General features: G+C 38.9%; 1 protein-coding gene across 4 annotated transcripts in view; it reads right to left on the bottom strand.

The window, feature by feature from the left end:
• foxp2 (forkhead box P2) overlaps nt 1-27,739 on the bottom strand; it is a 920,115-nt gene that overhangs the window by 37,026 nt on the left and 855,350 nt on the right. For all 4 annotated transcript variants that reach the window (XM_041215859.1, XM_041215860.1, XM_041215861.1 and 1 more), the window contains 8 exons: nt 26,005-26,092; nt 21,122-21,205; nt 16,742-16,943; nt 14,902-14,978; nt 14,660-14,761; nt 11,799-11,920; nt 10,541-10,610; nt 5,306-5,469 (listed from right to left, as the gene is read on the bottom strand). In XM_041215859.1, the coding sequence (XP_041071793.1) occupies nt 5,306-5,469; nt 10,541-10,610; nt 11,799-11,920; nt 14,660-14,761; nt 14,902-14,978; nt 16,742-16,943; nt 21,122-21,205; nt 26,005-26,092 (909 nt within the window). The remainder of the gene's footprint in view (nt 1-5,305; nt 5,470-10,540; nt 10,611-11,798; nt 11,921-14,659; nt 14,762-14,901; nt 14,979-16,741; nt 16,944-21,121; nt 21,206-26,004; nt 26,093-27,739) is intronic.

Below are 27,739 nucleotides of genomic sequence, written 5' to 3'. Positions count from 1 at the left end.
ATCCTTGGTACTAGTACTCACTTGCAAGTGTGTGAGATAAAGCTCCACTCTATTCTAGATGTTAGGGAATGCAGGTTTACAGTTTACTCATCATGGGAGGATGGCAGGGCTGTGGCAGCCACAGGAAGGCAGTGGTGGTCATGTGATGGAACAACGGTAATGCAGATGCGTTATGGTTGTGCGAACCTTGTATAGATCAGGTTGTCTTTGGCATCCCTTGCACATCTCCCCTTGGCCCTGACATTCATGAAACATTCATATGGATTTATGGGCTCCTCCTCATACTCTGAAAAATCCTATTCTTCTGAGGATTCCTTGCTCTCCTGCCCTTGCAACATCTGTCCATGTTGCAGTGCCAGGTTGTACAGTGCACAACAGATTACTATTATTCATGACACCCTCTAGGGTATGTATTGCAGAGCACCTCCAGACTGGTCAGGGTAGTGGAAGCACATTTTAAGAAGTCCAATGGCATGCTCGATGATGGCTCTGATGGTTGCTTGAGCTTGATTGTAGCGCTCCTCTGCCTCACTCTGGGGATGCCTCACTGGCATCATTAGCCATGTATGCAATGGATAGTCCTTGTCACCAAGGATCCATCCATCAACCTGGGCTGGGCTTCAAAAAGCTTTTGAAGCATGGGTTTCTCATGATGTATGTGTCATAGCAGCTCCTTAGGAAACAAGCATTATTCTTCTCATGTGGTCGCACACCAGTTGTGTGTTCATGGAATGAAACCCTTTTATGATTTACAAATGAAGCCGGCTGTTCCCAGGGAGCTTTTATGACCAACAAGTGCAGTCAATGACATCTGACACTTGAGAAAATTCAGCAATGAAACCAAAAGAGGCTGACCTTGCAGACTGTATGTCATTATCTGTGGTGGAGTGGACAAAATCGTTAGCATGGCCAAATAAAAGAGGTGACCAGTGCCCTATGTGTGGAAGCCTGTGAGATGCCACAATCGCTGCCCGTCGCAGCCTGGAAGCCATCACTGTCTAGAAATTTAGTGCAAATGTAACTTTAATCACCACTGGGATGGGGTTCCCATGAAATCCACATGGCTGCACATCTTGATCAACAATTCAACATATCTCGGTGACCATTTCAGAGGACATCCTCTGGTGTCTTTGGCATTGCCTCTGACATTTGGAGGTACCTTGTTCTTGTCCTCTGAATGCATTGATGCACTAGTGCTTGTCTTCACAGATGCCTTCCCGAAATGTCTGTGTCTGGACCGCCTCCCCCTCTGGTGCTACCTGCTGTTAGCACCGCAGCCTCTGTTGTTGGCCAGCAGGAGCTCTCCTTCTTGTTCTCTGCTCCAACTCATGGGATTTCAGGAAACTTGGGTGAATGAGACCCATCGGTTATAGCAGTCATTACACTGTGTGAAGAAGCTAGATATTTAAGTGAGAACATGCTCATCCGTGTTTCTGATCTATTTAACTACTCGTTAGGGGATTCCTTTAATCAGCAAGTTGCGCAAAGCATTAACTCCATCTACCCAAAACGACCCTCCTTCCACTTAATCTATCCTATATTCAGAAAAGCAATGCTTGAAAAGTGAAATTAAAATTATGATGTGTGTCACATTCCTAACCCGATCCTGTACCTCCTATCCTCTCTCTGTCATTCTCACACTTGTACCCATCATCTTGAGCCATCCAACTTAATCTTTCCTCTCCATTACCCTTGAACCTTCCCTCAATACACTGGACTGTATTACCATTTCCTTTCATATGCCATCTCTCCCTCTTGCACCTACACCTGTGGCCATCCCGATGCCCACTCTGACCCCGAACCCTCCGTTACTTTCCTCCATGCTTTTATGCACCCCCGTGACCCACCCAGAAAGACCTTCCAATGTCCCACCCTGACTCTAGACCTGCACCCCATACCAAGTAAAATTTCCCTTTGACTGTGTATGTTTCCTCCGCCACCCAGCATCCTCAACTCAACCCTCAAAACCCCACCATTGTTAGCACCAACCCTTTAGGCTCTTTGTCCATCTTTCAATCTGTGCCTTGACCATACCACCCCCCACTTACAGAACCACCACACCTAGGATGCTAGGAGCTTCCCTCCACTGCATCTGAACACCAACCTTTCAACACCCCTCAGTCTTATGTCACAGAGTTTGACATGGAGAACAGCTTACCTTTGCCATAAAATACACAAAGCTGACTGGTGCATGCCACCTTTAAATGATAGTAAGCTGGGTGCCATGAGCTTCTCATGTGCTATTAACTTTACGCTGAGGGTAGGACTGCATTTGAAACTGTTTTACACTAATTGGGTATTCAAGGCATACAAAGGAACCCCGCCACAGGTGGACATAATGCTCGACACCACAAACATGCCACTGACTTTACCTCTGCATCTCAATCTGCTGTCACTAAATCAAAATTTCACAGCCCAAATGAAGTCACATTTTCCACTCTTGTAGGCTCCATAAAATCATCCCGAAGCCTCTAAACCTCCCTCAAATAAAAATAAAATCAACCAAAGCTTATGGAGTGATGTCCTTAGCACCTAGCGTTCCACTGCCTGTTACACTCCACATCTTTGTATTGTGTGATGATTTCAACTTTAAACATATAGGCAGCACAGATTAAGATAGCAGTAATTTGGACCATTAAATTTCTACATGCAGTATTATTCTTTTGCTCCTCATGGCATTGACAATACAATTTGCAAAACCGCACCCTTTTCACTAGTAGCTTACTTATTTTTAAACTTGCAAACATTTGAAGCAATCTATGTTCAAATGCAGCAAGGGCCTGGACAATATCCACGCTTGGGCTGACAAGTGGCAAGTAACATTTACACCACACAAGTGCCAAGCAATGAACATCTTCAACCAAAGAGAATTTAACCATCGCCCCTTGACATTCAATGACATTAGCATCGCTGAATCCCCCAATATCGACAGCCTGGGGGTTACCATTGACGAGAAATTGAACTGGACTAGCCATTTAAATACTGTGGCTACAAGAACAGGTCCGAGGCTAGGAATCCTGTGGTGAGTAACTCACCTCCTGACTCCCCAAAGCAAGTTCACCATCTACAAGGCACGTCAAGAATGAGATGGAATACCCTCCGCTTGCCTGGATGCGTGCAGCTCCAACAATACTTAAGAAGCTTGACACCATCCAGGACAGAGCAACCCACTTGATTGGCACCACATCCACAAGCATTCACTCCCTCCACCACCAATGCACAGTGGCAGTAGTGAGTACCATCTACAAGATGCACTGCAGGAACTCAAAGGCTCCTTAGACAGCGCCTTCCAAACCCACATCACTACCATCTAGGGTGCTAGGCTAACAACAGCCAGATTATTTGGTTAGGCCCAAAGGAGCACTCCTGGCCCCACAAGGTTAATTTGAAATTTAATTTTGTTTGGCTTCAACAGCTGAAACATCTGTAGAATGATCGAAGATTGCACACCACACAGTCTGATTAGTTTTTCCAAAAAGGCAATCTGGCAATGGCAATTTATGTGTGCCATAGAATCGTGACATACATATTAAAATTAGGTCTACCATCTAAAGCAGCCCCTGTTGAAGTGTCAGCCAGCCAATGCTGGCAATCTCACAGGGGAATAGGTCTAATGCAGCGCAATTTTGGGAAGTTAAAATCAAACCTAAAAGAATTGAGTAATTAAGTGAAAATAGTATTTTCTTCATATATTTAAATTTTGTATAAAGGTCACAAACCTATTGCTCTTAAAGTACTTAAAGGAAAAACCATAAATTTTACTTTGCAATATCCAAGAAGTTAATTCATTTTTTATTACATTGTTGTAAACCACTTATCAATAGCATAATTTAAAACAAAAATCTTCAGAATTCTCCAGTCCTTAATTCTGACTTGGATTCTCCTTAGCCAATATGCCCAAAATTGCAAAATCCCAAAAGCAGCTAAAAAGCGAAGGAAAATGCAGTTGTTGAGACCCACAGAAGTCATCGCCTCCTGACTTCTATTTTCTTATCCTTGCTTCTATTGGGGCTGCTACTGGCCTCTTCTTCCCCACCGAGTGTGTGCAAATGGCAATGAAAGTGCAGAGCTGGTTGATTTCATTCCCATTTTCCTGTTTTACCATAGCTTCCCAGAGCTGTCGTGTGAAAAATAGTAGTAGGTAGTGGAAATTGGCAGTAAAAACCCCAATGTACACCCATGGAGTGAGAGGCCTCACTATTTTCATCCCACCCAATGAGCTACTTGTGTTAGTCTTTGTTTCAGCCAACCTTTGGGGGTACTTCTCCATTAAATCGGTCCCTGTCTCTTTTGGAGCTGCAGCTATTTCTGGTGCTATTGGCATATCCCTAAAACTTTATGGCAGGTTCACTCTTGGCTATGGCAATCCTGCCAGGGTCTGCCAAGCATCATATGTAACCAAGTGAATTGGATCAGAGCTGGGGTGGATTTGGAAGTGTACTCCTACACAAATAGGAGAATCTTGCCACAACCCTTCAGTGATTGAAACAACTTTTATTTATAGCAATATGTAGCAATAGACTGACATTAGATTATACTCAAATATTTTTGTATAGAGCTACACTGATATCTAATAGCCTACACATGCATGACCAGTGCACCTGAATATATAAACTTTTCACATTAGTACAGTTGAAAGTTAATCATAGTCTTCTAAAACCATTAAGCCTGTTACATTAACAAATGGAGTTGTTGTTATTGTAAATATCTGTATTCTTAACACATAGTGGTTATATTAATATTTAGAAAAGATGGCCCTTTTTTGCCTTGTGGTTCCATTGCCATCAGTTTAAGGGAATCCTCTTAACGAGTTCACCCACTGCAAGTCAGTAAACAAAGAATGGCCACATGTTTGACATCACTGATTAGGACCAGGCTTTTCAAAGCTTTATGCATATTTCTGAAACCCACAGAACATTAATTTTTAATGATTTCACTCTCACTGCTCCATTAAAAGATGGTCTGGAAAGGATTTTAACATAATCAATCACATAGTTAGCTACAAAATATTAACTGGAACAGTAGCCTTTTGCATAAAACATAACATATAAAACCCTCCAACATAGGACTGCCAGTAATTAAAGTTGAATATGTAATCACTTCTGTTCATGCACTAGAATTTTTTGACATCAACAACAAGGTGCAAAATACTTTGCTGGCCTATATATAGATTGTAGACAGAAGACAGATATGGATTGTAGAATGTAGCCAGATATACCAATTATGCTTTTATAATAAAAAAGTGAACAAAATACTTCTTTGTGCCTGCCAATAAAACTAGCATATATGCGTTGCAGATGCTTACGTATATTGCTGTGGAGAACATCCTGGGCTGATATTCCCATTGCTTTCGAGGTGATCCAGTGAACCATTGAGGTCTTCATGGGCTGCCTGGAGTAAGCCACTGGAGGTGGTGTTTATCAGGCTTGGGTTACTAAGTAAAGGTAAACTACTCTCTGCAAGTGCAGCCTGACAAAAAGTAAACATAAAACAATTGATGAGCATAATTGTTTCAAGTCTACATTTAGGATGACAGATTTTACAAGCTTCATTAGGACTGTCTTGTGAAAAATCTCAATGATACATTACTATACAAATATTGACAATTATAATTAGATATCAATATAATATTAAATAAAGTGATCAAAATAAAATTTAATTTTTAGTTGGAAACCATATCCCTTTTGTTGCAAATATAGCCTAAATAGGTAAAGGTATCTCAAACCCATTACTTTGCAGCCACTATTGCTAATATATCAACTGCTTAAACTTATATGCTTTAAAGCAATACTTTGCAAAGGGCAATAACTAGTTTTGTAAAAGGAAACCAGATTGAAAGCATATTTCTTATTTTTATACAGTGATAGAATGAGCCAATGTTCTAGACATTCCTTCCTGACATTCTTCATTCCAGCCACATTATCCTATATCAAAAGCACTTTGAGTAAATTACTCAATTCATTCTCAATGTCCCTGTATCAAATGATTAGGTAAAAAAAAGTTACAGCGCTTATCCGTAGTACATGCTTATGGTCTTAAGATAGATTTTTGTTTTAATGTCTCTCTTGGCATTTCTGAAAAAGATAAAACTCTTCATAAAGTTAGCAAATTACTTTATTAGAAACTTAAGGAATTAAAATTTCCCTTTCTTATAAAAGGAACCAGCAATTTAGGTACATGCTTAATATTTTTAAAGAAAATCACCCCTAAAGTGGCTGTGGTTAGTGGATGCAATACTTTCTCTGAATAAAAAAAAATACTCAAGCACACACAGTGAAAAGGGTAATTATTTGTTGGGTCCACATCAGAAACTGATTAATTCATGGTTGACTTCAAAAGTCAAGAAGTGCCTCAATTTGCAACTTATACCATTTACCAAAAAGCAAGTGTTGCACTCTTTTCAAGAGCTAACTCAGGATACAGTTTAGGTGACAAAAGTTGGTTTTCTTTTCATTTGTTAAACTGTATTGACCCCTCTATCCATAATCTACTCATCTTAAATTTTTCATTTCACAGCTCTAAGCTTGCAATTCTTCTTGTCACAGTATCCCATTCTCCCTTTCATTCCTAAGCCACTACATTCACAAATATAGGTTCTACTCTTTATTCATCGACATATCTAATTAGAAGGTCAGTTAAAAAGGTAGAGGGTATATCATTAAATTATTTTGTGCTACATACATACCACTTTATTGGGGCATATCTGTATTGATTCCATGATCAGATGCCAAATGACAGCACAAATATTATTTATCCTTTAATGTACAGGTTGGTAGGATCACACTTCAATTTGCTTGAGCTTACTTGGAAACCTATATGTTTATTAAAGAGCCTGTCACTTCACCCCTTCCCTGGAAATATTCCATTGAGACAGGAGAATCTCTGTTGGTTTACTGATATGACTGAGAAACCAATAAGATTTAGTACAACTTCCAAGTTCCTTACTACATTCACAAGGCTCTTCTCATTCATAATTGAGGTCAGGGTTTTTTGGCCCTGATGTGGCGGGACCCACCGTGGGGGATGTGGCGGGCTAGCCAGAAGTCCATTGACATTTTGGCGGGGCGGGAAGCTTCCAGTGCCAGAAAATCCCAACCTCAGTCTTTTACTTCTAGGTCAGTTGTCTTAACTAGTTTAAAAACAAAAAAAAACTGCGGATGCTGGAAATCCAAAACAAAAACAGAATTACCTGGAAAAACTCAGGTCTGGCAGCATCGGCGGAGAAGAAAAGAGTTGACGTTTCGAGTCCTCATGACCCTTCGACAGAACTTGAGTTCGAGTCCAAGAAAGAGTTGAAATATAAGCTGGTTTAAGGTGTGTGTGTGTGGGGGGCGGAGAGATAGAGAGAGAGAGAGAGGTGGAGGGGGGGGTGTGGTTGTAGGGACAAACAAGCAGTGATAGAAGCAGATCATCAAAAGATGTCAACGACAATAGTACAATAGAACACATAGGTGTTAAAGTTAAAGTTGGTGATATTATCTAAACGAATGTGCTAATTAAGAATGGATGGTAGGGCACTCAAGGTATAGCTCTAGTGGGGGTTTTTTATATAATGGAAATAGGTGGGAAAAGAAAAATCTTTATAATTTATTGGAAAAAAGAGGAAGGGGGAAACAGAAAGGGAGTGGGGATGGGGGAGGGAGCTCATGACCTAAAGTTGTTGAATTCAATATTGAATTCAACAACTTTAGGTCGTGAGCTCCCTCCCCCATCCCCACTCCCTTTCTGTTTCCCCCTTCCTCTTTTTTCCAATAAATTATAAAGATTTTTCTTTTCCCACCTATTTCCACTATATAAAAATACCCCACTAGAGCTATACCTTGAGTGCCCTACCATCCATTCTTAATTAGCACATTCGTTTAGATAATATCACCAACTTTAACTTTAACACCTATGTGTTCTATTGTACTGTTGTTGTTGACATCTTTTGATGATCTGCTTCTATCACTGCTTGTTTGTCCCTACAACCACACCCCCCCTCCACCTCTCTCTCTCTCTCTCTCCGCCCCCCACACACACACACCTTAAACCAGCTTATATTTCAACTCTTTCTTGGACTCGAACTCAAGTTCTGTCGAAGGGTCATGAGGACTCGAAACGTCAACTCTTTTCTTCTCCGCCGATGCTGCCAGACCTGCTGAGTTTTTCCAGGTAATTCTGTTTTTGTTTTGTCTTAACTAGTTGTTTGCTAGATGCTACATGCTTCGGTGATAACTGATCTATGTCTGTGTTCATGATATTTAGTTTGCATTAAATAGTATGTCTTAACCTCAGATCTAAGAAAAACAAAATGAGTACTATGATTTAAATAGGATTTGACTGAATACAGCTTATTCAGAAGCTCAAATACATGCAAGAGATGTGCAAGATATGTGACCACTGTATATATGCAAATGACCCATATGTTAAAATCAAACTTGGACACTTAGTAAACAATTGTCAATCATTTCATTGCCCATTTGCCCACAATATTTTTCCCAGCAAGGGAACCAGCTTAGATACTCAGACTGTCCCATAATGTTGGATTTTGTAGGTGATCATATCTTGTCTTTCCTTCATGTTCACTTGTAGAGTCACGCTTACCATTATCTGGCTAAGTGACACTACATATTGGTTGTTACTACAATGTATGTTCATTGCAAGGCATATATAACAGCAATGCTCCCCCACAACCTCAGATGGGCTGAATTTAAAAAGTCATATAAAGTTGAAACTTTCTTTCACTTCATTATCTTGACTGTAAGATGAGGAAGAATGAGACTTCAATAAGGTCCCAGGAAGCAATTTTGAAATTTACCTCCTTACTGCCATCAATGCTTCAGTTTCCCAAACTTTCTTTGCTAGTTATTTTTAGTTTAAAGTACATGCAAGTGAGTACTCTGATTTTACTAGGCTAAAAATATCAGATTAATGAATATAGAAACAAACATGGATTTTGCACACAGGATGAGATGACTTCAGCTGATTATGCCCTCAAGAGAAATTAGTTCAGTTCTTCAGTTTTAATTGTAAATCTGTAGTATCAATGTATTTTTGGAATTCAGTTATACCCAATACATTAATACATTGACCCTGAGTTTTCCTATATTGTGTTCGATAAATAGCGTTGCGCTACCTGCATCTCAATCATATATTAATTTCTCATATTTTACCAAAATATTTGAAAAATAAATTAGTCAACCATGGGTTTTAAATTAACATATAATCTGATATATGTTTACGTATAACTCAAAAAGAGTTATACATAAGATCCACCAAAACACAATAGCCAATGTTTTCTCTGTGGAGTTTTACTATACATGGTCATCCTGTTATTGTAAACGCACATACAGTATATCCCTGTGTTTCTAATTTATTAGTTTGTTGTGAAGCACTTTGTTCCTATTCCTCTGCTACAAATCCGATCAAATCATAGCAATGGAATCACTTTTTCAGTATGAATGGAGAGATGCAGCAGTCTGTGGATTTCTCCATGGAAGCCATCAATACCAATTTTTGCTTGACCCATCATGAGGTAAATGTAACTAGTAAGTAGAGACCCATTTCCAGTTAGCTTTCTCTTCCTCTTCTAAATGCATAGGACTAGTCAGAATTTATGAATTGCAGTCAAGATGGGGATTCTAAAAATTCACTGGCTTGAACTACCAAAAATCATAACAATACAAGTGTTTAGCCACTTTGCATCTCTATTTACATTAAAAAATAAGAATAATTTGCAATGTCAGTTAAAATGTTGCCAATTTTAATAACTGATGACATCAATAGTGTGGCAAGTGGTATTCATGAGATGAACAGTTTAAAATGTTAACGTATTTTTTCTGTAAAGGTTAGTGTAATGGGTTACCGAGCACCTATAATGAGAGGAGAAAAGTGAACCTTGGCAGCTGCTCTTTGAATACAAGGTTTGACTAGCAGCAGAAGCAAGTTCGAAATGCAAACCAATTTGTTTCCACTTCTAAGCTAGGCTTGTGCTGAATGGTTTAACCCCAGTGGCAATTCCCTGCTGACTGTTCTTTAACTCCAAAGATCCTGATTCATGTTCTAACAAAGCATCTCTTTGACTTTAAAGAATGACCAAAACTTTACCCCGAAATAAAAGTCGTGACATTTTGCCTCTTGTGCATAAAAATTATATATTGTAATTAAACTTTAAAATTTTTGCCATGAGCGCCTCATTCCCTAGCTCTATGATGTGAAATCATTTATGACAGCTTAGATAAATATTAATGCATATCCACATGCATTTGCAGAGGCTGCCATCAATCTAACATTTGATCCAAAGGTGGATATTCCAGAGCTTGCCACAGGGTGTCCCTCTTGCTTTTTAACCACATCAAAAACTAGTGTTACAACTAAACCTATCCAAAGGAAAGGCTTAGAATTAAAAATCAAAATTAAACGCTGAAATACAGAAATTAGGACATACACAAAAGCAAAAAAGTAATCGTCTACATCAGTATCAAAGCATTTGCCAGCTGCAATACATTTTTCATAGTAAACAGTAGGTATGGCATACAGTGAGTGTTATTAAACTTTTTACCTGCAAGCTTGCATTGAGAGCTGCTCCATACCCCAGACTAGTAGGTATGTTTTTGACTAATGTTGGGCTTCTGAAAATGAAAAGTAAAAAAAGTGTTAAAAATCCATAAGGCTACTGACTTATATCAAAAGAAATAAAAATTGGAAGACATTCATACTTTAAGTATAAAAATGTAAAAATATTTAATCAATGTTGATTTGAGAAAATGTAGCAAGCATTAGATTATAATTATAATGATTAACTGCAAAACACTGTTATTTTTCAAAACTTAAAGTGTGATCAGTTCGATTAAAATGACACATAAACCTTCTCAGAACATTTAACTTCTATTTTAAAATGTAGAACCTAAAAATTTTAAATATTCCAATTGTTTCAAATTTGTTTTTCCCTTCTTTCAAATTAGTTGGCTAAAGATTCTTTGAATGGGCTTTCAAGCCTGTTTTATTACTGATAATTACTTCAGCAAGTGCTGAATTAATGAAAAAAAATAAACCCCAAAGTACATCATCATCAAGATGAATGAGCCAGTTGCCTAACTAAGCGATTTCTCAGCAAAGAAGTGTTTAGCTTGTCTTAATGCACCTGTGGCCTCTTTAAATTATTATACACGGCTATTAATTATGCAGCCCAGGAGAAAGAAATATTAACCAACCCAATCATCCTGATGGTGAATTAATTTGCAAAGCAGTGGGATAAGCAAGCAAAAGGTCTCAGAGCAAGAAGTGCACATCAAGACTCTCATCAGGAAAGTATTTTTGAGGCTGACCTCTGAGTGTAGTGGCCGCTCTTAACTTCCTCGTCATCTACTGTCCAAAAGGACCCAAATTTATTCTATGCTCTGACAAAGCACTTCTGCAATGACAAATTAGTGGAAAGGGCATCCTTGGATAGAAGCAATAGCCAAGCAGAAACCAGAGTAACAGAATGGCCAGAAAAGTAAAGAAATATATGGGATTTAAAGGGAAGGAAAGGATAAAATTATACATTAGCATCAGCAGGTTATGATTTCTAATATCATACAAGCAATTTGAGTGTATTTGTTAGAACTAAGAGACAGATATAGGGAGACCACTAAAGTGAAGCCTTACCTATCAAAGTGCATCAAATGTAGGCTCACTTCCACAGGAATCATCACCATCTACATTAAAGCTTACCCTCCAGCATTCTTGGTCCTTGTGGAAGATTGTAGCTGGTGTGGGATATGAGGAACGATGCAACTAGATGTTAGCTACAACAATGAACAATACTGAACACATACCCTGTTATCTTTTGTGACCTTCGCTTTTGGTATTCTATTTCGTCCACTGTCCACACTGCCCCTTTAACATTTTCTACTCGAACAAAACACTTGTGCAGACTAAGGTTATGGCGTACTGCATTCTAAAGCAAACACAAAGAGGGGAAAAGAGCATTCCAAGTTGTGCAAAGTTAAACCAAGGAACAAACGAATGCCAATTTTACAAGAAACATGTTGAAATTAGATCTCTCTTTCTTCATTATATTATATATCACAATAACAATAGTTTTTTAATGTTGGTTTAAACATTTACCAATTATTTTTCTGTAAATCACCAAGCATTCTGCTTTTATTTAATATTTTAATAAAAGATATACTATGAAAAAACTTCTGCAACTATAATTCAGTATTTAATTAAAAAAAATGGCTATATTGTTCAGAAATTATACACTTCAGATGTTAGAAAACCCAGGACCATAAATATACAGATTAGTTTTCTTTTTAGGCTGGCTGTAGGCTATGTACTTTGAACAGCAGCATGAATAGCAAAACTGTACACCAATATCTGCCATTTGAACTGTCTGTGATAACAAAGCTCTCAAAGCTATTTTAATAATAGCTATGTCAGAACCTTCTTTGGCTGCTGCTGGTCTAAATTGCAATATCTGTACAAATTACAGTATCTTTGAAAATGCCAGTACAATTAGGTCAGGTCTGTTGTGTCCCTGATCAGCTCTTGGGGAGGTGAGGGCGGGGGTGGCTGGTGTAGTTAGGGATGATTGCGCAGTCCACTGAAATAACTGAATAACCTATCTTTCTCCTGTAGTATGAAATGCAAGCGAAACAACTTACAGTGTCATTGCCTCATTTGTGTCATTTGTCAAGCAAAGACTAATGCAAATAAGCTTCAAAACACTTTTCAGCTTTATAATAAATCAAATAATAGAATATATTTGTTGTCTGTTAAGTGAACTGGCATTTTAAATGAATCCTATACAGTTCAATACAAATCCAGAGGCTCCAAATAATATGATAATAAGAAAAAAAAGGCTTCCATTAAGCCATTTATTGTTAATTACTGCTTTTCTGATAAACTCCATACAAAAATACTCAAGGTGATTTGTTGATTTACTATTTCTGGATGTGTTAAATGCAGTCCCGTAATTTATATAAAGCTCATATCTAGCCTAAGATCATATGGGTTCTACACGAGCATAAGAAAATAGTAATTATTTGTAAACACATATTTTATCATTTCTATTAAATTTGATGGAATAACTAATGCACAGTTTTTCACAAGATGATGACAATTCCAAGCAGCAGCCTTGGTCATGACTGTTGTTCTAATGCTACAATTAATAATTTGAGACCAACAAATATGATCAGCCTGTTGAGATTCTGCATATTTTTTTCTCCTTTCGTTTTTGTGCATTGGGTTTGCTTTGAGAAAAGGGTCCTATATAAAAAAAAGGCATAAGCAGATCTTGCATCTGACCTGAAATCCATGGATTTGATTGATCTTAATGCCCATGGCTCTGAATATGATAATTTTAATATTAATGAGCAAATGAGCAGTTTTATTATGCATGCGATATAGTTAGAACTAATAAGCTGTTCAGAATGAGTTTCACTGGATTCCCGAGCTGCAGTGATGAGACCAAGCTGAGATATTAAATCATCTTTCATTTCTGCATTTCCCCCCAGTAAACCAGAGGACAAAACAATCACTAAGTGTTACTGTAATGCGTAATATGCCAAACTAGAAATAAAAGGCATCCAACATTTTTTAGAAGCATACATTTTAATCATTTTGCATTTATGTTCCTTTAAATTCCTTGTAATTTAAATCATAGCCCACATATGTAATGATTGCATTTGGTTAAAACCCCATAAAATAACTAATAATTAAAAACAAAATACGCAGCATAATTTGGAAATTGGAAGAGCTATTAGTCTTTTGCAGACATCTAGGTCTCTGATGGTCTTTCAGAATAATCTGCATTCCAAATCCAAATTAATTCAGTTCAGTAAATCTGGTACTCAAAATGTTTAATATGCTGATGAGCACAGAAAAAATGCTTGTAATGTAGATCTGGCTTTACCATGTCTATTCTTCACCACTACAAACATTTTCACTGATTATGCCAAAAGACTTGTGGCTAATTGCTGTTTCATTCAGTTTTAAAATGAACGTATAAAGTGCATTCTGGATGTACTGACTGTCTTTATCTGCTGAGCTACCCCCCTTTTCAAAAGAAAAATACAGGAAAAAAGGATACCGAGAGCACCCAATTTTGCCTCTTGTAAGTGCAAGATAATGGATTTGTTTAGACAGGGATATGAATGAATTCTTTGTCTCAGTAAATAAACTGTGTTTCTGTTCTGACAGGATAATATTCACTTACTTTCCTTTAGTTCCAGCTGAGTGACCACAGCCCTGACTCCTGTGGCAGCTTCAGTCTGTGTGATGAGGTATGATGTGTACAAAAGGCACAGACCAAGACAAAACCTACAGCCTCCATTTGTTGCACAAGGCAAACAGCCATTTTTCAAACTAATTAGCCAATAATATGTGAAAGTAAAAAGTAATACGGTGCTACTAACAAAGGTGTTGATGATTGAGTGCTCACACTGTAATTAGTGTGTCAGGCCCTCACATCTCCACCAAGGCGAAGCTATTAATTGCACCAAATTAGAAAACGATATCAGAGGCAAAATTATTCTTTCCACTTGTCATTTTGAGAAAGGGAATTCATTCTATTCAACAGCCAATTTGAAAAAGAGGGGAGGCTGATACTAATCTGTGTCAAGTAAATAAATGTCTTCAGTCCTATCTTCAGGTACTTTGCCGTGCTTCTGTAAAGTGCAGGTTATGAAGTTACCTTCCAAGTTGCAGCATTACGCCTGAAATAGGCAAATGTTCGTGTAAACCAGTTGTAGATTTCATTAAGTGTTAACTGCCTGTCAGATGATTCAATGATAGCCTGAAATAAAAGGGACAAAATGACATTAAATAGCTGTTTGGTAACTAAACAGGTTGACACTTTCTCAGGAAACATTAATTGAGGCAGTAATTAATTATAAACTAATCAGGCAATGTTAATTTAGTTTCCACTCAACTCACCTGCCTTATCAGAGTTGCATAAGTAAATGGAGGTCTGACATCTGCAGTCTTATAAAACTCATAGTTTGGGGCAATCTCTGTAAGAGTGAATAGTGAATGTCAAGTAAACAGGACAGTTTCCTACGTTGAAGAATTGACAATTTTCTACATTGAAGAATTGACAATTTAAATTAAGTTCAAATTATTGACTCGGTCATAGTTGTTTTAGAAAAAGGGCAATAAATTATTTTGTATTTGTATACCTGTAGAAAATTAAATAACAATCAACACACTGTCTTTTTTTCTTCTCCATTCCCTCAATTTAACCTCTCTATCCTTCCCATCCATCCTCCTAAGAAACTGTTGGGGAGAGAACATCCTCCTCAAACTAGAAGTATGGGGCAATCCAGGTTTCAAGACAGCTGCCACAAATGCCATTCTGATCAACTGAAAGGAGGAGGGATATAAGTGATCCAAGTCAATGCTTTGCACCATTTCTGAGAATGATATCAGCCTGGGTTATGTAAAGGAGGGTGCGATTCTGCTGCAATGCACGCTGCTGCACCTAATCAGGCTGGCTGCAGAACAATGGCCTCTTATGTTCATTTCCTCTGAGCTGCAAGTGTGTATCGCAGCCCCAGAGATAGCTTGCCTGTTGTGATGGGGTAGCGCAGTTGACGAGCTCAGACAGGATGGATAAGGGGATCAGGTCAATCTGGGGAACAGACCGGAAAGAGGGTAAGCGTTGACCGGCAGCAGAACACAAATTTAATGTGAAGTTGAAAGAACTCCTGCTCAGGCCAGCTCCACATTAAGGCAAAGAATTTCAGATTTCTGCTGATGATCATTAAGGAAAGTTGGTTTGGCTGTTAAATCCTGGACAAAATGACGTCAGCATGTCCCGTGCATGCTATGGGGATATGCAATCAAACTTTGCAAAGGCGGCCTCCAACAGATGTTAGGCCTTCTATTTACATATGCCTGTTTCAGGTATGCTGCACTTTCAATGTAGAATGAGCACATATGCTACCTGCCATATTGGATCTATAGGGACCAGTTTTACACTTATAAAACAGGCCCAGCAATATCCAATTTCTAAGCCATAGTACTTTATGTAGTATGCCACTCAATGGAGTAGCTCAACTGAAAACTAATGAAACTCAACTAACTGATGCAGGTGGTTTCAAGTGTCAAGCAGTGCTGGGATTTGAACTCTCAACCACCTGGTTGGGAGCCAATTGCTCAGCCACTTGAGCTACTGGACTGAAAATATTTTTCAGTCTATGCAGAAATATTGACAAAAAGCTTGTTATGTAGTTTTATACAATTATCATATTACGCTTCATTATATGTTCAGAATTAAGATCTAAGAATACAATTTTTTCAAATAGCACAGGGCAGGAAAACATGATTTTAAAACTGGGTTTAACTGAGACTCTGAATTATCAAACATCAACAAATGCAAAATGTTGATAATGAATTTATTTTTATTTGTGTGTATATTACCTAGTTAGTTTTTAAATACTAGGTTTATAAATCTAGAACTATCTGCATAATATCTAATATAAAATTATAGAAATACTTTAAAAAGTATTGTAATGGTCACAACATTATATCCTTCCTCCCTCTCATCCCAAAATATCAGAAATCATTTTTCAAATAAATTTGTTCTACATTATGTGATCTATGGGGAATGCCTGGAATAAAACAAGTGTAGTTTAAGTTCAATCTATTTTGGTCATCAAAGGGGATATTATCTATTTCTATAATCTTCAAAACATAGAGAACTTAAAACCAAAATAATTAATGTTATTTGTCAGACAAAAAGTCAGTTTGCTGCTGGAGTTACTTAGAATCCTACCTGATGAAATGGGAATGTTGTACTTATCACCATGTCGTCTTCGAATTGGTCCCACATTGTGCACGCTGGCTGGAGTGATTACGGAGGGTCCTTGCGTGACAGGGGTGATTGGGGCTGTTGGTGTGGTGGGAGTCTGAGGTAAGCTCTGTGGGGAAGTCTCTGAAATGTTCTTAGACATTGTGACACTCGACACCAGATTCAGCTGAGGAGGCCCAGGAGGAGGAGCGGGAAAAGGCAGAGACAGGAGAAAGAAGGCTTTAAAAGGTTTGACAAATGAGAGTGGATTCACTTCTACAGCTGTGTTGCCACTAATAAGCAGCAAAGGAAGCAGCCAATCTCAACTAATTACAGGATGAAATTGTATCATAAGAACTCTAATTAGAGGATGCTGTTAGAGATTATCTAATGATCTGATCCAACATTACTCAGGCCCAACTCATTTTAGTCTATCCCAACTCTATAAGTACTGTCTCTCCCATAATAAAAGCTGCTACCAAATGTTCCATGGTTACATCTGTCTATTCTTAAAGGCTGAAAAACAAGGCAGATTATTGAAAGGATCCAGCTACTGCAATGGGACTGGAATGTGTTGCCGTTACTCCACTGCTGCAGCAGTTTTTGCACAGTCCCAAATCTCAGCTGAGAGGCTCCAGCCAGCTGGAAAATTTTACACTGACCTTTACTCTCACTGCTAATTTGGTGGAATAGTAATGACATTACTACATATTCAAACAAAATTGTCTTAATTGCAAATTAGCCAGAGGAGACTGAAATTTTTCAAATTAAATATGATTGTAGATGGAGAGGGGAATGGAATTTCTTCACTAACAATCATTTGTGGCATGTGTTAACAAATATAATGAAATGTCAAGTTTGCCAATTCCTCTGGAAGTATCATTTTCAATTTATGATTACAGTGTCAGTTATTGCTGATGCACCCTGGAATGTGGGTGTCAGGGAAAAAAAAGGAAAAAAGGTGAAAATGAATGCAAGTGATTTAACAGTGTGCCCTTCAAAATACTCCTCCCAATAAAACTCCGTTACTCATTATTGAAAAATTCTCACATCACCTCTTTTATATTTACCACACATCCATCGTCATAAATAGCATCTAATTAACAAAATTTACACCCATCCACTGTGAAAAGATTTCTGCCAAATTCTTAAATGATGCTCTTAATAGCTAATTTGTAGTCATTTTCAATCTATTCTGAAGGGTAATTTCTCGATCTGGGAAAACTGCAATGTTATCTTGTCGCAGCACAAAACTAGAAAATCAGGAATTGTGCAGGAAATTGCAACTGACTAAGTAATTCAGGCACATCTGTCGTTGCAAATGTTATGTATTCATCTATAGATAAACACCTTTTTCATTTGGAGAAGATTATGCATTTAACATTGATTGATCTTACTTTGTGGATTTGTTTTACACGTTTAGAGAGTAGAAAAATTTGTTAAAGAAACAAAAATTAACATATGCCAGCTAATTGTTCTGCATTCTTGGGCAGCAGCCAGGAGAAGCTCACTGGCAGTCTAATAACAACGCTTGGCACCCTGAAGGCATCCCCAAGTGCATCTGTTCCCAATAAACCACAAACTGTTTTATTCTACTGTTACTCATAGCCTGCAGATTGATGCAAGCAATGCAGCTGCATTTATATATAAATTTTGTGGCAATTCTAATATTGTAACTAACCTAATAAACAAATATTACTAAATATTAAAAATTTAAAATAAAATCATACTGTATCTGAATCTTCTAACTAATAATATTTACATCAAATTTTTTAAAAATCTATTTCTGAAAATAATTCCTGCATTAATACCTCTAATAATTTTTATTCTAAAGTTTGATTATAAGTATATTTACTGATAGGGTTGTTGGATAAATCAGTACAGTTTATTAATGACTTATCTTCACTTCGTAAAAACATTAATCTAAAATTAATTCAAAGCAGAAATTATATATAATTTTCCAAAACAATAAGGCATAATTTTATACACAAAAAATAATCTCCAGTTATCAAACTTCATAAAATTACTATCACTAAATCTTCTGTAACTTATATACTGTATCTGATTATTATATTTACAGGGTTATGATAATTTATTTTATCATAGAGTAATAACAAGCAGAACATGTTTGCAGGAAGCCAGTCATGTTCTGATAAAATGGAATTTATTAAAGATAAATAAGGAAAAGCATGTAAAAGCTGGGATGAGCACTTAGCTACCTCAACTCATCTGAATATATTCAAGGTTGGGTGAAACTCATTATTCAGGACTTGCAGCCTTGATAACTTTGATTTTCATCCATCCGTAGCATGGCCAAAAGGTACCATTTAATGAAGTACCATCCAGAGTGTAAATGGGGTCATATAATAGACAGTGCAGTTGCACCTTGTGTTCATGTACTGATAGCTGTTAAGGGTGCAGTGATGAACCAACAGAGCTCATTTTGCCTTGGTAATAAATTCATACTATTAATATTTATCAAATGTGTGGGCTGTCTCAACTGAGCCACTGCATATGAGGACATAAATCAGGACTATCATATCAATTATGGAGCTCTTTTTGTGCAGTATATAAATTTTAGCGATCCTCTTGTATACTGTTCTATTCTTCAACCATTTAAAGGCTAACAGTGCTATAGGCCACATTCTAGAGAGCACAAGTGTCCAGTGGGATGAGAAAAAGACTGTAGTTTCAGTTCAACTTACTCATCTAAGGATTCCCTATTAATTACCCATCATCAAATGCAATTAGTAGTTCTTTCATGTGTGGTTTATGTAATGTAATACTTCAGTTACATTATTCAAGTTCAGTTTTGGATTATAGGCTGAAGATCCTTTATTAGTGTGGATGTTACCACACTGCTGGACTTTTACAAAATTACTGATTGAATCATTTATTTATAAAGAATGAGCTGCAGATTCCTGATGGATTTACTGGATAAGTATTTTATCTTCAGATTTCCTATCGTACGGAATGCAATATGGAATAAGAAGCGATGAGAGTACTATTCATTTAGAATAAACAAAAAAAGCAGTGTTTAAACCAACTTGTTCTGAAATCAGATTGGTACCATTTTAATTGAGCTGCACCAAAATTATTAACAATAAAAGATTATAAATTGTGACAAATAAATTTATAAAGTACTCTGTGACTCGGTAGCTCTAGTGGCTGAGTGTTCAATTCACAACCAGAAGGTCATGAGTTTGAGTCCCTGAGCTGTCCGTCACTTGAACACAGCTTCCTTTGCTGAGGTATTACCAGTTTTCAGTTGGGCTACATGATGCAGCACGGCAGAAAAGCAATGTGTTTTATCTCAGTCAGAAGAGGAGTGGCACTGCCTAGTTGCCCTGTGTGAATTGCCTCTCCTGTTAGTCAATTACAAGCACGACTGCTATTTGGTCATGAAGTAGCCCATGCCTCAGACTGTCTCTGTTCTCAGGTGGAGGAGAACTTGTTAGCAGCTAGCATTCTGCAAGGAACAAAGCATTCACGGAAAGAAATATATAAAAACAAGTCAGTTTGGCTGGGATGATGCAGTTTCTACACAGGAATTGTAACAAAGTAATAAAGTGAGTTTTTCCCACTACTTGCCCAACAATTATTTCCAATAGAGTGAACAGTCAGCTTTGTCAGGCCAATTTCTCCACATAGTTTTTAAACCGATGCTGAATTTCCAGATGGTTTTAAAATAGTTATTGAACATCTTTGAAAGTAACAATGCATTTCAAAGTTTAACTTAAAACATACTATTTAGTGAATTATGTTCTGATTTTATCATCTCATATGACTCACCAAGAAAAGTGTAAAGATTATCTCAATAACTTTTACTAGAAGATTTCTAAGGTTTCTTTTACAAATCAAGTTGATTAAAACTAAAACTCCATGTAAAAGATACTTAAGTTCACCAGTTCACACCAGGTTTTTTGATTAAATAAAATGTTTTGGGTACTATTTTGATAGACAGTAAATTCTAGCCCTTCACCTGAAAGTATACTCCATTCAATGCTTTGCCAGTAATGACATAGCTATATAGCAGTGCAATTGATGCCCAATAAAATTCTCTTTGCTGGCAAAGTGTATTTGTAAATCCATCAAAATAAAATGTTCTAACATTTCGACAGTCATTTCAAGTCAGTTATTTGTCACAAGTGAAGTATATTACTTTGTCAGTGTAGAATGTAGAATGTCTATTTTATTTCAACAAAACACTATCTGCTTACATTTTTCATAGCCACACTTAATGCTTAACTATTGGTATAACCATTCTATATGGAAACTGTCAAGATAATTGTTTATTTTTATGATACATAATACTTATTAACTATTGTGGCCCCTATTCAATCCATAGCTTAATATTAAACTTACAGGTTTTGGACATGGCTTGGGATCAGATGGTCTCATATGGAGGTGGGTCATCATTGCCTGAAGGCGCTCACGTTCTTTAGAAAGCTGTTATTGAACAAACAGAAAATAAATCTCTTGCAAAATACATTTTAAATGATTGTGATAGAACAGGTTTTAGTTCTCAAATTTACAATAGGATCGGCCTATTTTTAAATTGACTTTTCTTAAAGGAAAACCAGCTTAAGAAGTACCCATCATTTGGAAGTCTCCCTTGTGTTAAAAGGTCACAGAAAAACAAATAACACTTCATCTTTTTATTAATAGGAGTATTTAGGTCATGGCTATTGTGACAGTAACAAGTTACTAAGAACACAAATAAGTGGGCCCTTGGTGTTCTGATAAAAGTCCTGTGGACACTGTTAGGAATGGACTAATGCCAGCAGCTGTGAAGAGGTGAAGGGTTCTCAAAGCATTGTGCCTGCCAGGATCATCTGCACGCTTCATTCTTTCCCTCTGAGGTCCAGATACTGCCCCTAGCAATCTGCCATCATCAATCTAATTCAATCGAATGACAGAGACCAGGCAATGCGAAGCACTGATCACCGTCATAGTCTAAGTCCACACTGCACTGGGTCTCATTACAATTGATGGACTTTACTTCTGTAGATTGCTTCTATGAGTCAGTCATCCAAAGGCAAAGCTATTAATTGATCACTTTGAAAGGAGGATCATTGGGTGACAATTGTTTCCATCTGTTTGAAAATCATTTGCTAGACAGTTATTTAAAATTGCTCTATCTTACTTTTTAAAATCCCCAAATTTCAAATATATTACTAAGTTAAAGTTTTTATAAACTTACAGTAATTAAAAAAACCAAACTTGGTTAATGTACCATTTTGCTTAATATAAAGGTCCTCGGGCAATCCACTGGTATATCAACACACTATATCTCAGAGGTATGGTATGTGCACTCTGCCTGAAAGCAGGTCCTTGACTCATTGTTTGCTGTTGCTTCATCCTGAGCTATTTCTTAGCAGTTTCTTTGTCAGTGATGATTTGCCATTGCCTTCCACTCTCAGGGGCAGAATGAGGATGCAGATCCCAAGACTACCCCAGCCAGAATGGGAATCAAATCCACGCTACTGGTGTTATTCTGAGCCACACTTTAGCCTTCTAGCCAACTGAGCTAACTGGTCCCCTTCACTGAGGTTTGAAAAGAGAGGTGAGGTAACTTCCTCCATAGGAGGAAGAAAGAAACTGTCAAACACTATTACTTAGTTGGCTAGACACCTGCTAGAAGGTTATTTGCCTGCTTTCTTGGCTGTTGAATGATGCATCAATAGAGATTTAAAGAAGGGATTTTAAAAAAATGAAGCTGGGAATTACTTTCAAAGTAATTCTTCAGTACTTTGTTATCTACTTATTAAATTGATAATTAATCCACTTTTCAATCTGCAATCTTAACCATTAATTTATTCACATTTCTAAGGCCACACCAAGCAGCACAAGCAGGAAGAGAGAGGACAGGTGGGGGAGAAGGGATCTAGTAGTAGGCCATATCTGGCCAGAGTGTTCAGGGAGCAATTCTCCTCCTGAACCTCAGCAAAGAACAATGTGTGTAACATCTGTGCTTCTGCAAAGCTGTCCTCACTGAAATCTGCCACCTGTTGCAGCCACAACTGCAGCCTCAGAACAGAGCAATGACTGGATTGCCAGTGACTGTGAAGGTGACTTTGTCCATGAACTTTTATGTGTCTGGTTCCTTCCAGGCCGGAGCTGGAGATATTTGTAACATCTCAGAGTTTGTTGTCCAGTGTTACATATGGGAGCTCATTAAGGTGCTGTATTTAATGAGAGCTAACTACATTTCATTCCTTCCTGCCAAGACAGGCAGGTAGATTGAGCATGCAGCTTTGCTAGGGTTTCAGGTTTCTCCATGGCGCATGGCGCCATTGACTGCATGCACATTGTTTTGTGGGCAACGCATGTCAACTCTGCCCTATATCAGAAATGAAATGGATTTCACTCCTTCACAGTCCAGCTGACCATAGGCAGTAAATCATGCAATATCCTGGCAATAGTCATGTTGCCTTCATTTTACAATAGTCTGCTGTGCCAACTGCATTTAGGCACTATGACAAACCAAAGGGTGGTTATCACAAGACAAGGGCTATCTGCTGACCAGATGATTCTGGAGTTCAAAGGACGCACGTGTGCACATCAAGCACACAATGAAAGCCAAGCTGCCGATAAAGTGTGATACAACTGCCACTGGTATATTCAAAGTTTCCACTGTCTGGATCACTCTGGAGGAGCCCTGCAGTACTCAGCACAGCAGGGGTCAAGGTTTGTAGTGGCCTGCTGCACACTGCACAGCCTTACAATCATGTGGGGCAATCTTGACACTTGCAATAAGGCAAGCACTGAGGAACAAGATCTTGAGGAGGAGGAGAAGGAGCAGGAACATAAGGAGACACAGAAGAAGCAGGAGCATGAGGAGTTGAAGCATGAGGCGGAGGAAGAAAATGACAATAAGGAGGAACAGGAAGGGAGGAACTAATCTAGACAGCCCTATTCTGGTCTGACCGGCAGTGAAGAATTGATCCAAGTGTGATACCAATAGTCTCAACCCCATTTTCCTGTCCATCAACAGTCCCAACTGCATATTTTCCCTCTATCACTGACCATCCCAACCTCTGCTTGGCCGCAGTGCAAAATAATTGACAACAAAATATAAATATTCTAAACCAATTTTTAAAAATGAGATCATGCCATATTGTATACAAAAGTTAACTAATCAATTGTATGCATTTCCTTAGTGCCTGGCTCGATGTGCCTTTACCTGTCCTAATGCTCCTCTGAAGTGCTATTCCAATGTCTGCAGTATGGCTGTTGGAAGGTTGCTGAATTTCAGTGGGGGAGACTGTAGATGGCCCTGCTGGACAATCTTGAGCAGCTATGAGTCTAGAAGACCTGGCCGTGGTCTGTGCCCTCTCAGCATGGGAGACAGCAAGCTGGGCTGGCTGACAGGCAACAAGATGGTCATTGGTGGAGTGGGAGGGGTGGGAGGAATGTTGTCTTCCTGAGAGAGGTCACCAGGATTGCACTCCACTGCCATTCCCTGGAATGGCGCCTCAATAATCCTAGTAATGTGTTTAAGGACAAGCTGCTGGACTGCTGTGACACTCTGCAAGCTCCTTTGTACACTGTAATACCCAGCCATGATATCAACAGTCTGATATTGCATGACAGCAGTCCGAGCTTCTACTGCAGCACTCAGATGTTGGGTGGCTGTTGTTTGTGCTGCAATAGAGCTTCAATGTCAGCCATCAAAAGCTGTGTCATCGTGTGCAAACGGAGTTGGCCACCACTTCAATTTTGGAAAGGGTGGGCACAAGTACTGTGGAAAGTCCTGTGCCAAGCTGGTACTGGCCTCCTCCACACTCCTTGGCATTAACCACAGGTCAACCTTTCTGACAGGCTTCCCAATATATTAAGCATTTTGTTCTGTATAACCATCAGCATACTTATGTAGGCTTCCCCATTGAAGTGCTCATCTGAATTCTCTGCAGCACCCTACTGTGATTTGGCACCTGTGCCATTCTTGCCCCCCTGCCCTGGCTGCAGCCCAGTGTTTGTATGTAAGATGGTGGCTGCTGTGTCTTCATCCTTCTTCTTGGTGTTACTCCACTGCCTGGCCAAGTTGCACCTCTGGGGTATCTGAAAGGTAAAAGGCATGAGGGCAGGGTTATGATGAGGGGAGCGGGGGAAAATAAACGGTGCATGCTTACATCATCTGCAGTTTTTAAGTCAGTAGGGAATGTGGGATGATGGGGAAGGCGGGATATGGGAAGGAGGATTAGGTATGAGGACACCATCATCTTCAATGGTTTCAGATCCACCAGCGGCCACAGCCTCAGCAACGGGCATCCTAATGTCCATCTCCTCCATGGGGGTTGGGATATGCAGATGCACCAGTCCCCATGTGGTTAGCCCCTGCTGCCTCCGGTCGTGCACTACTTTGTCCTGTGAAAGAGAGGAAGTGTGTCAGCAAGTAACATGCAATCTGATATGGCTGTCATGGTTGAATAGCTGACAGTGTGTGCAAGCTGTAAGATGTGGGTGCGAGGCTTGCAGTAGTGTTAAGTATGTGAAGGTAAAGTCAATCATATGAATGTTAGGTATGAGGCCTGATTAATAGAGATTTTTGGGAGGTGAGTGATGGAGGGGGTGTGGTGATTTGAGCAGTGTTTAAGGGTAGTTGTCCAACTGGCTTGTGAAGATGCATTCACTGACCTTGTTCACTTGTGTGAGGTCAATGAACTTCTTGCAGCATTGTCCTTGGTGTTTGATTCCTGGCATTGACCCCCATCTTCTCTCACTTCCTCTTGGCTTTGTGTCTGGAGGGGCTCCTAGCGCCCCCTCCCCCTCCGTGTATACATAGCATCGATCCTACTTTCCATTCCTCCACCAAGATCTCCAGTGCAGCATTCAAAAAGCTTATAGTCTGCTCTCTCCTATGTTTGCCATTCTTCACAAATTCCTAGGTCAGACTCCCTTCCCTCACAACTCTCAGCACCTCCAACCACAATGCACTTCCCTTTTAAGAGATGCAATCTAGCTCTAAGTAGTGCAGAGTAGTTTTACTGCTGCTAGCAAGTTACAAATTTGAGCCTCCTGCTGATGCATGCAGCCAATAACCAGCATGGTTAGCATTGGCTGCACGCAGTAATCATTCAAATGAGCAGGCAACATGAAGTTGGGATTGTTGCCTGCATTATACTGCATGGGTGCAGGTTATTCACATATTGTGATCCTGCACCCATTTTCGGGGTTACTCAATTTAGCCCCAACATGTTTATTTTGATATGCTTATTGTGTACAAAATACTAAATCCAATTTACCTGTATCTCCAACTGCTGCACAACTTGCATCTGGACCCGACACTGTGCAGTACTCCTGTCATCTAACGCATGTTCATTATTAAGGTGCCTGCAAGTAGCAAATATATATCAGGCATTTTAGTATACTACAATAGCTATTTTTGAAACTGTATTAGACATCGGAATAAGCAATGTTACAGTCAGACGGTACACAATATGATATCACAAGAAATTGTCAGTGGGTCAGCTTTAATTCTAACAGCTTTAATTTTCAATTGGCATTTTTGCTATATTATATACATAAAAGTCCATTGTCCAGACCTTCACACAAACAAGATTAGATCAGCAACAGCCAGAAAAGACAATAAACAAATAGACAAAGGTTTTTTTTATAAAATCATAGTCTATTGACAGAAAAAAATAAATCATAGAATCTTAACAGCACAGAAGGAGGCCATTAGAAGGAGCTATCCAGTTAGTTTCACTCCTCCATTCTTACCCAATGGCACAGCAAATTTGTCCCTTTTAAGAATTTTCCAAAGTTATGACTGACTGTAGTTTTAACTAAGACTGTTACACATTTCAGCTATTTTAAGGAACGCAAACACAGTATGGCTGATTCTATGCTCGCAGGAAGGGGTGGTACTTCAGAGAGTGCGCTGTTGGAAATCGCAGGGGCAACAGTCTTGACCCTCCACCCAATAATTTTAGTGTATACAAAATAGTAACCACATACTTAGCAATTTCACGCAATGTGTCCCCATGATCGCAACAGTACCAAATCAGACTTAGTGCATTAGAAAATAAATCCAATATAAACATTTTACGGACTGAGCAGTGGACATCATGAATACTTAAATATAGCCATGAATTTCATCAGATCTTTCAGAAAAGACTAAAGGAGACAAATTCTGCTAAACTTTGGGCTCTGGACTATACACTGACGGCGGGCTCCCCAAAGACCAGCATAAAATTTGGGGGCAAGCCTGCATCCACTTGGCTGGCTTGCCCCACTTTAATTATTCACGTGTTGGCCCTTTAATTAGTCCATCTCCAGGGTGGGAGTCTATCCTTGTAGGACTACTGGCCAACTGGAGGCCAGCAGCTCTGCATACCCACAGCGCCAGCAGGAGTGCTGGCCACTGCTGGTGCTGCAGGTAGGCCAAAGAGGTGGGCATCTGCCTTGGACCTGGACATTCAGGTATGTCTGGGATCTTGCTGGGACCAGATTGATAGGCCCTGGTGTGGGGGGGTGATGGGGAGCATGTTGAGCAGGGTAGGGGGCAGAGTGGATATGGAGAGGCAAAACTGTGGCACCGCAGGCCTGGCAAGAGGCATGCCTCCACCCCTTTAACTGGCCAGCAGTCTGCAGGGTTAAACCTGCTAGGCTGCACATTGAGTTCCAGCCTCGTCCATTATACTGAGTGACGGTTAAGAGCCTCAATAGGGCCCCGGGTGAGCGATCTGCCCGATGCCTCCCCTGCTGCTCGTAAAATTGCTGTTCCATATTAGCTTTCCCTTTTTATGAAGTGTGAGTATCAATGTTTCTAGGTCTATTTTACAAAAGCTCATGCAAGTTGTTTACATTTTTTCCACATTTGGTCATACAGCTTTTAAGAAAAGGGTTAACTTGTTTTAATTTTAGAGTCATTACTTTTCAATTGAAATGCTTTCTCATTAATCCACTGGATTGGATTTTAACTCTTGTGCAACTGGATGAGTTTTGAATGAGTTAAAATCTCGCCCACTGTCTCAA

This window comes from Carcharodon carcharias, chromosome 21, assembly GCF_017639515.1.
Source record: "Carcharodon carcharias isolate sCarCar2 chromosome 21, sCarCar2.pri, whole genome shotgun sequence".
Classification (NCBI taxonomy): domain Eukaryota; kingdom Metazoa; phylum Chordata; class Chondrichthyes; order Lamniformes; family Lamnidae; genus Carcharodon; species Carcharodon carcharias.
The sequence above is the reverse complement of the archived record's forward strand: the minus strand, read 5'-3'. Positions and strand labels throughout refer to the sequence as shown.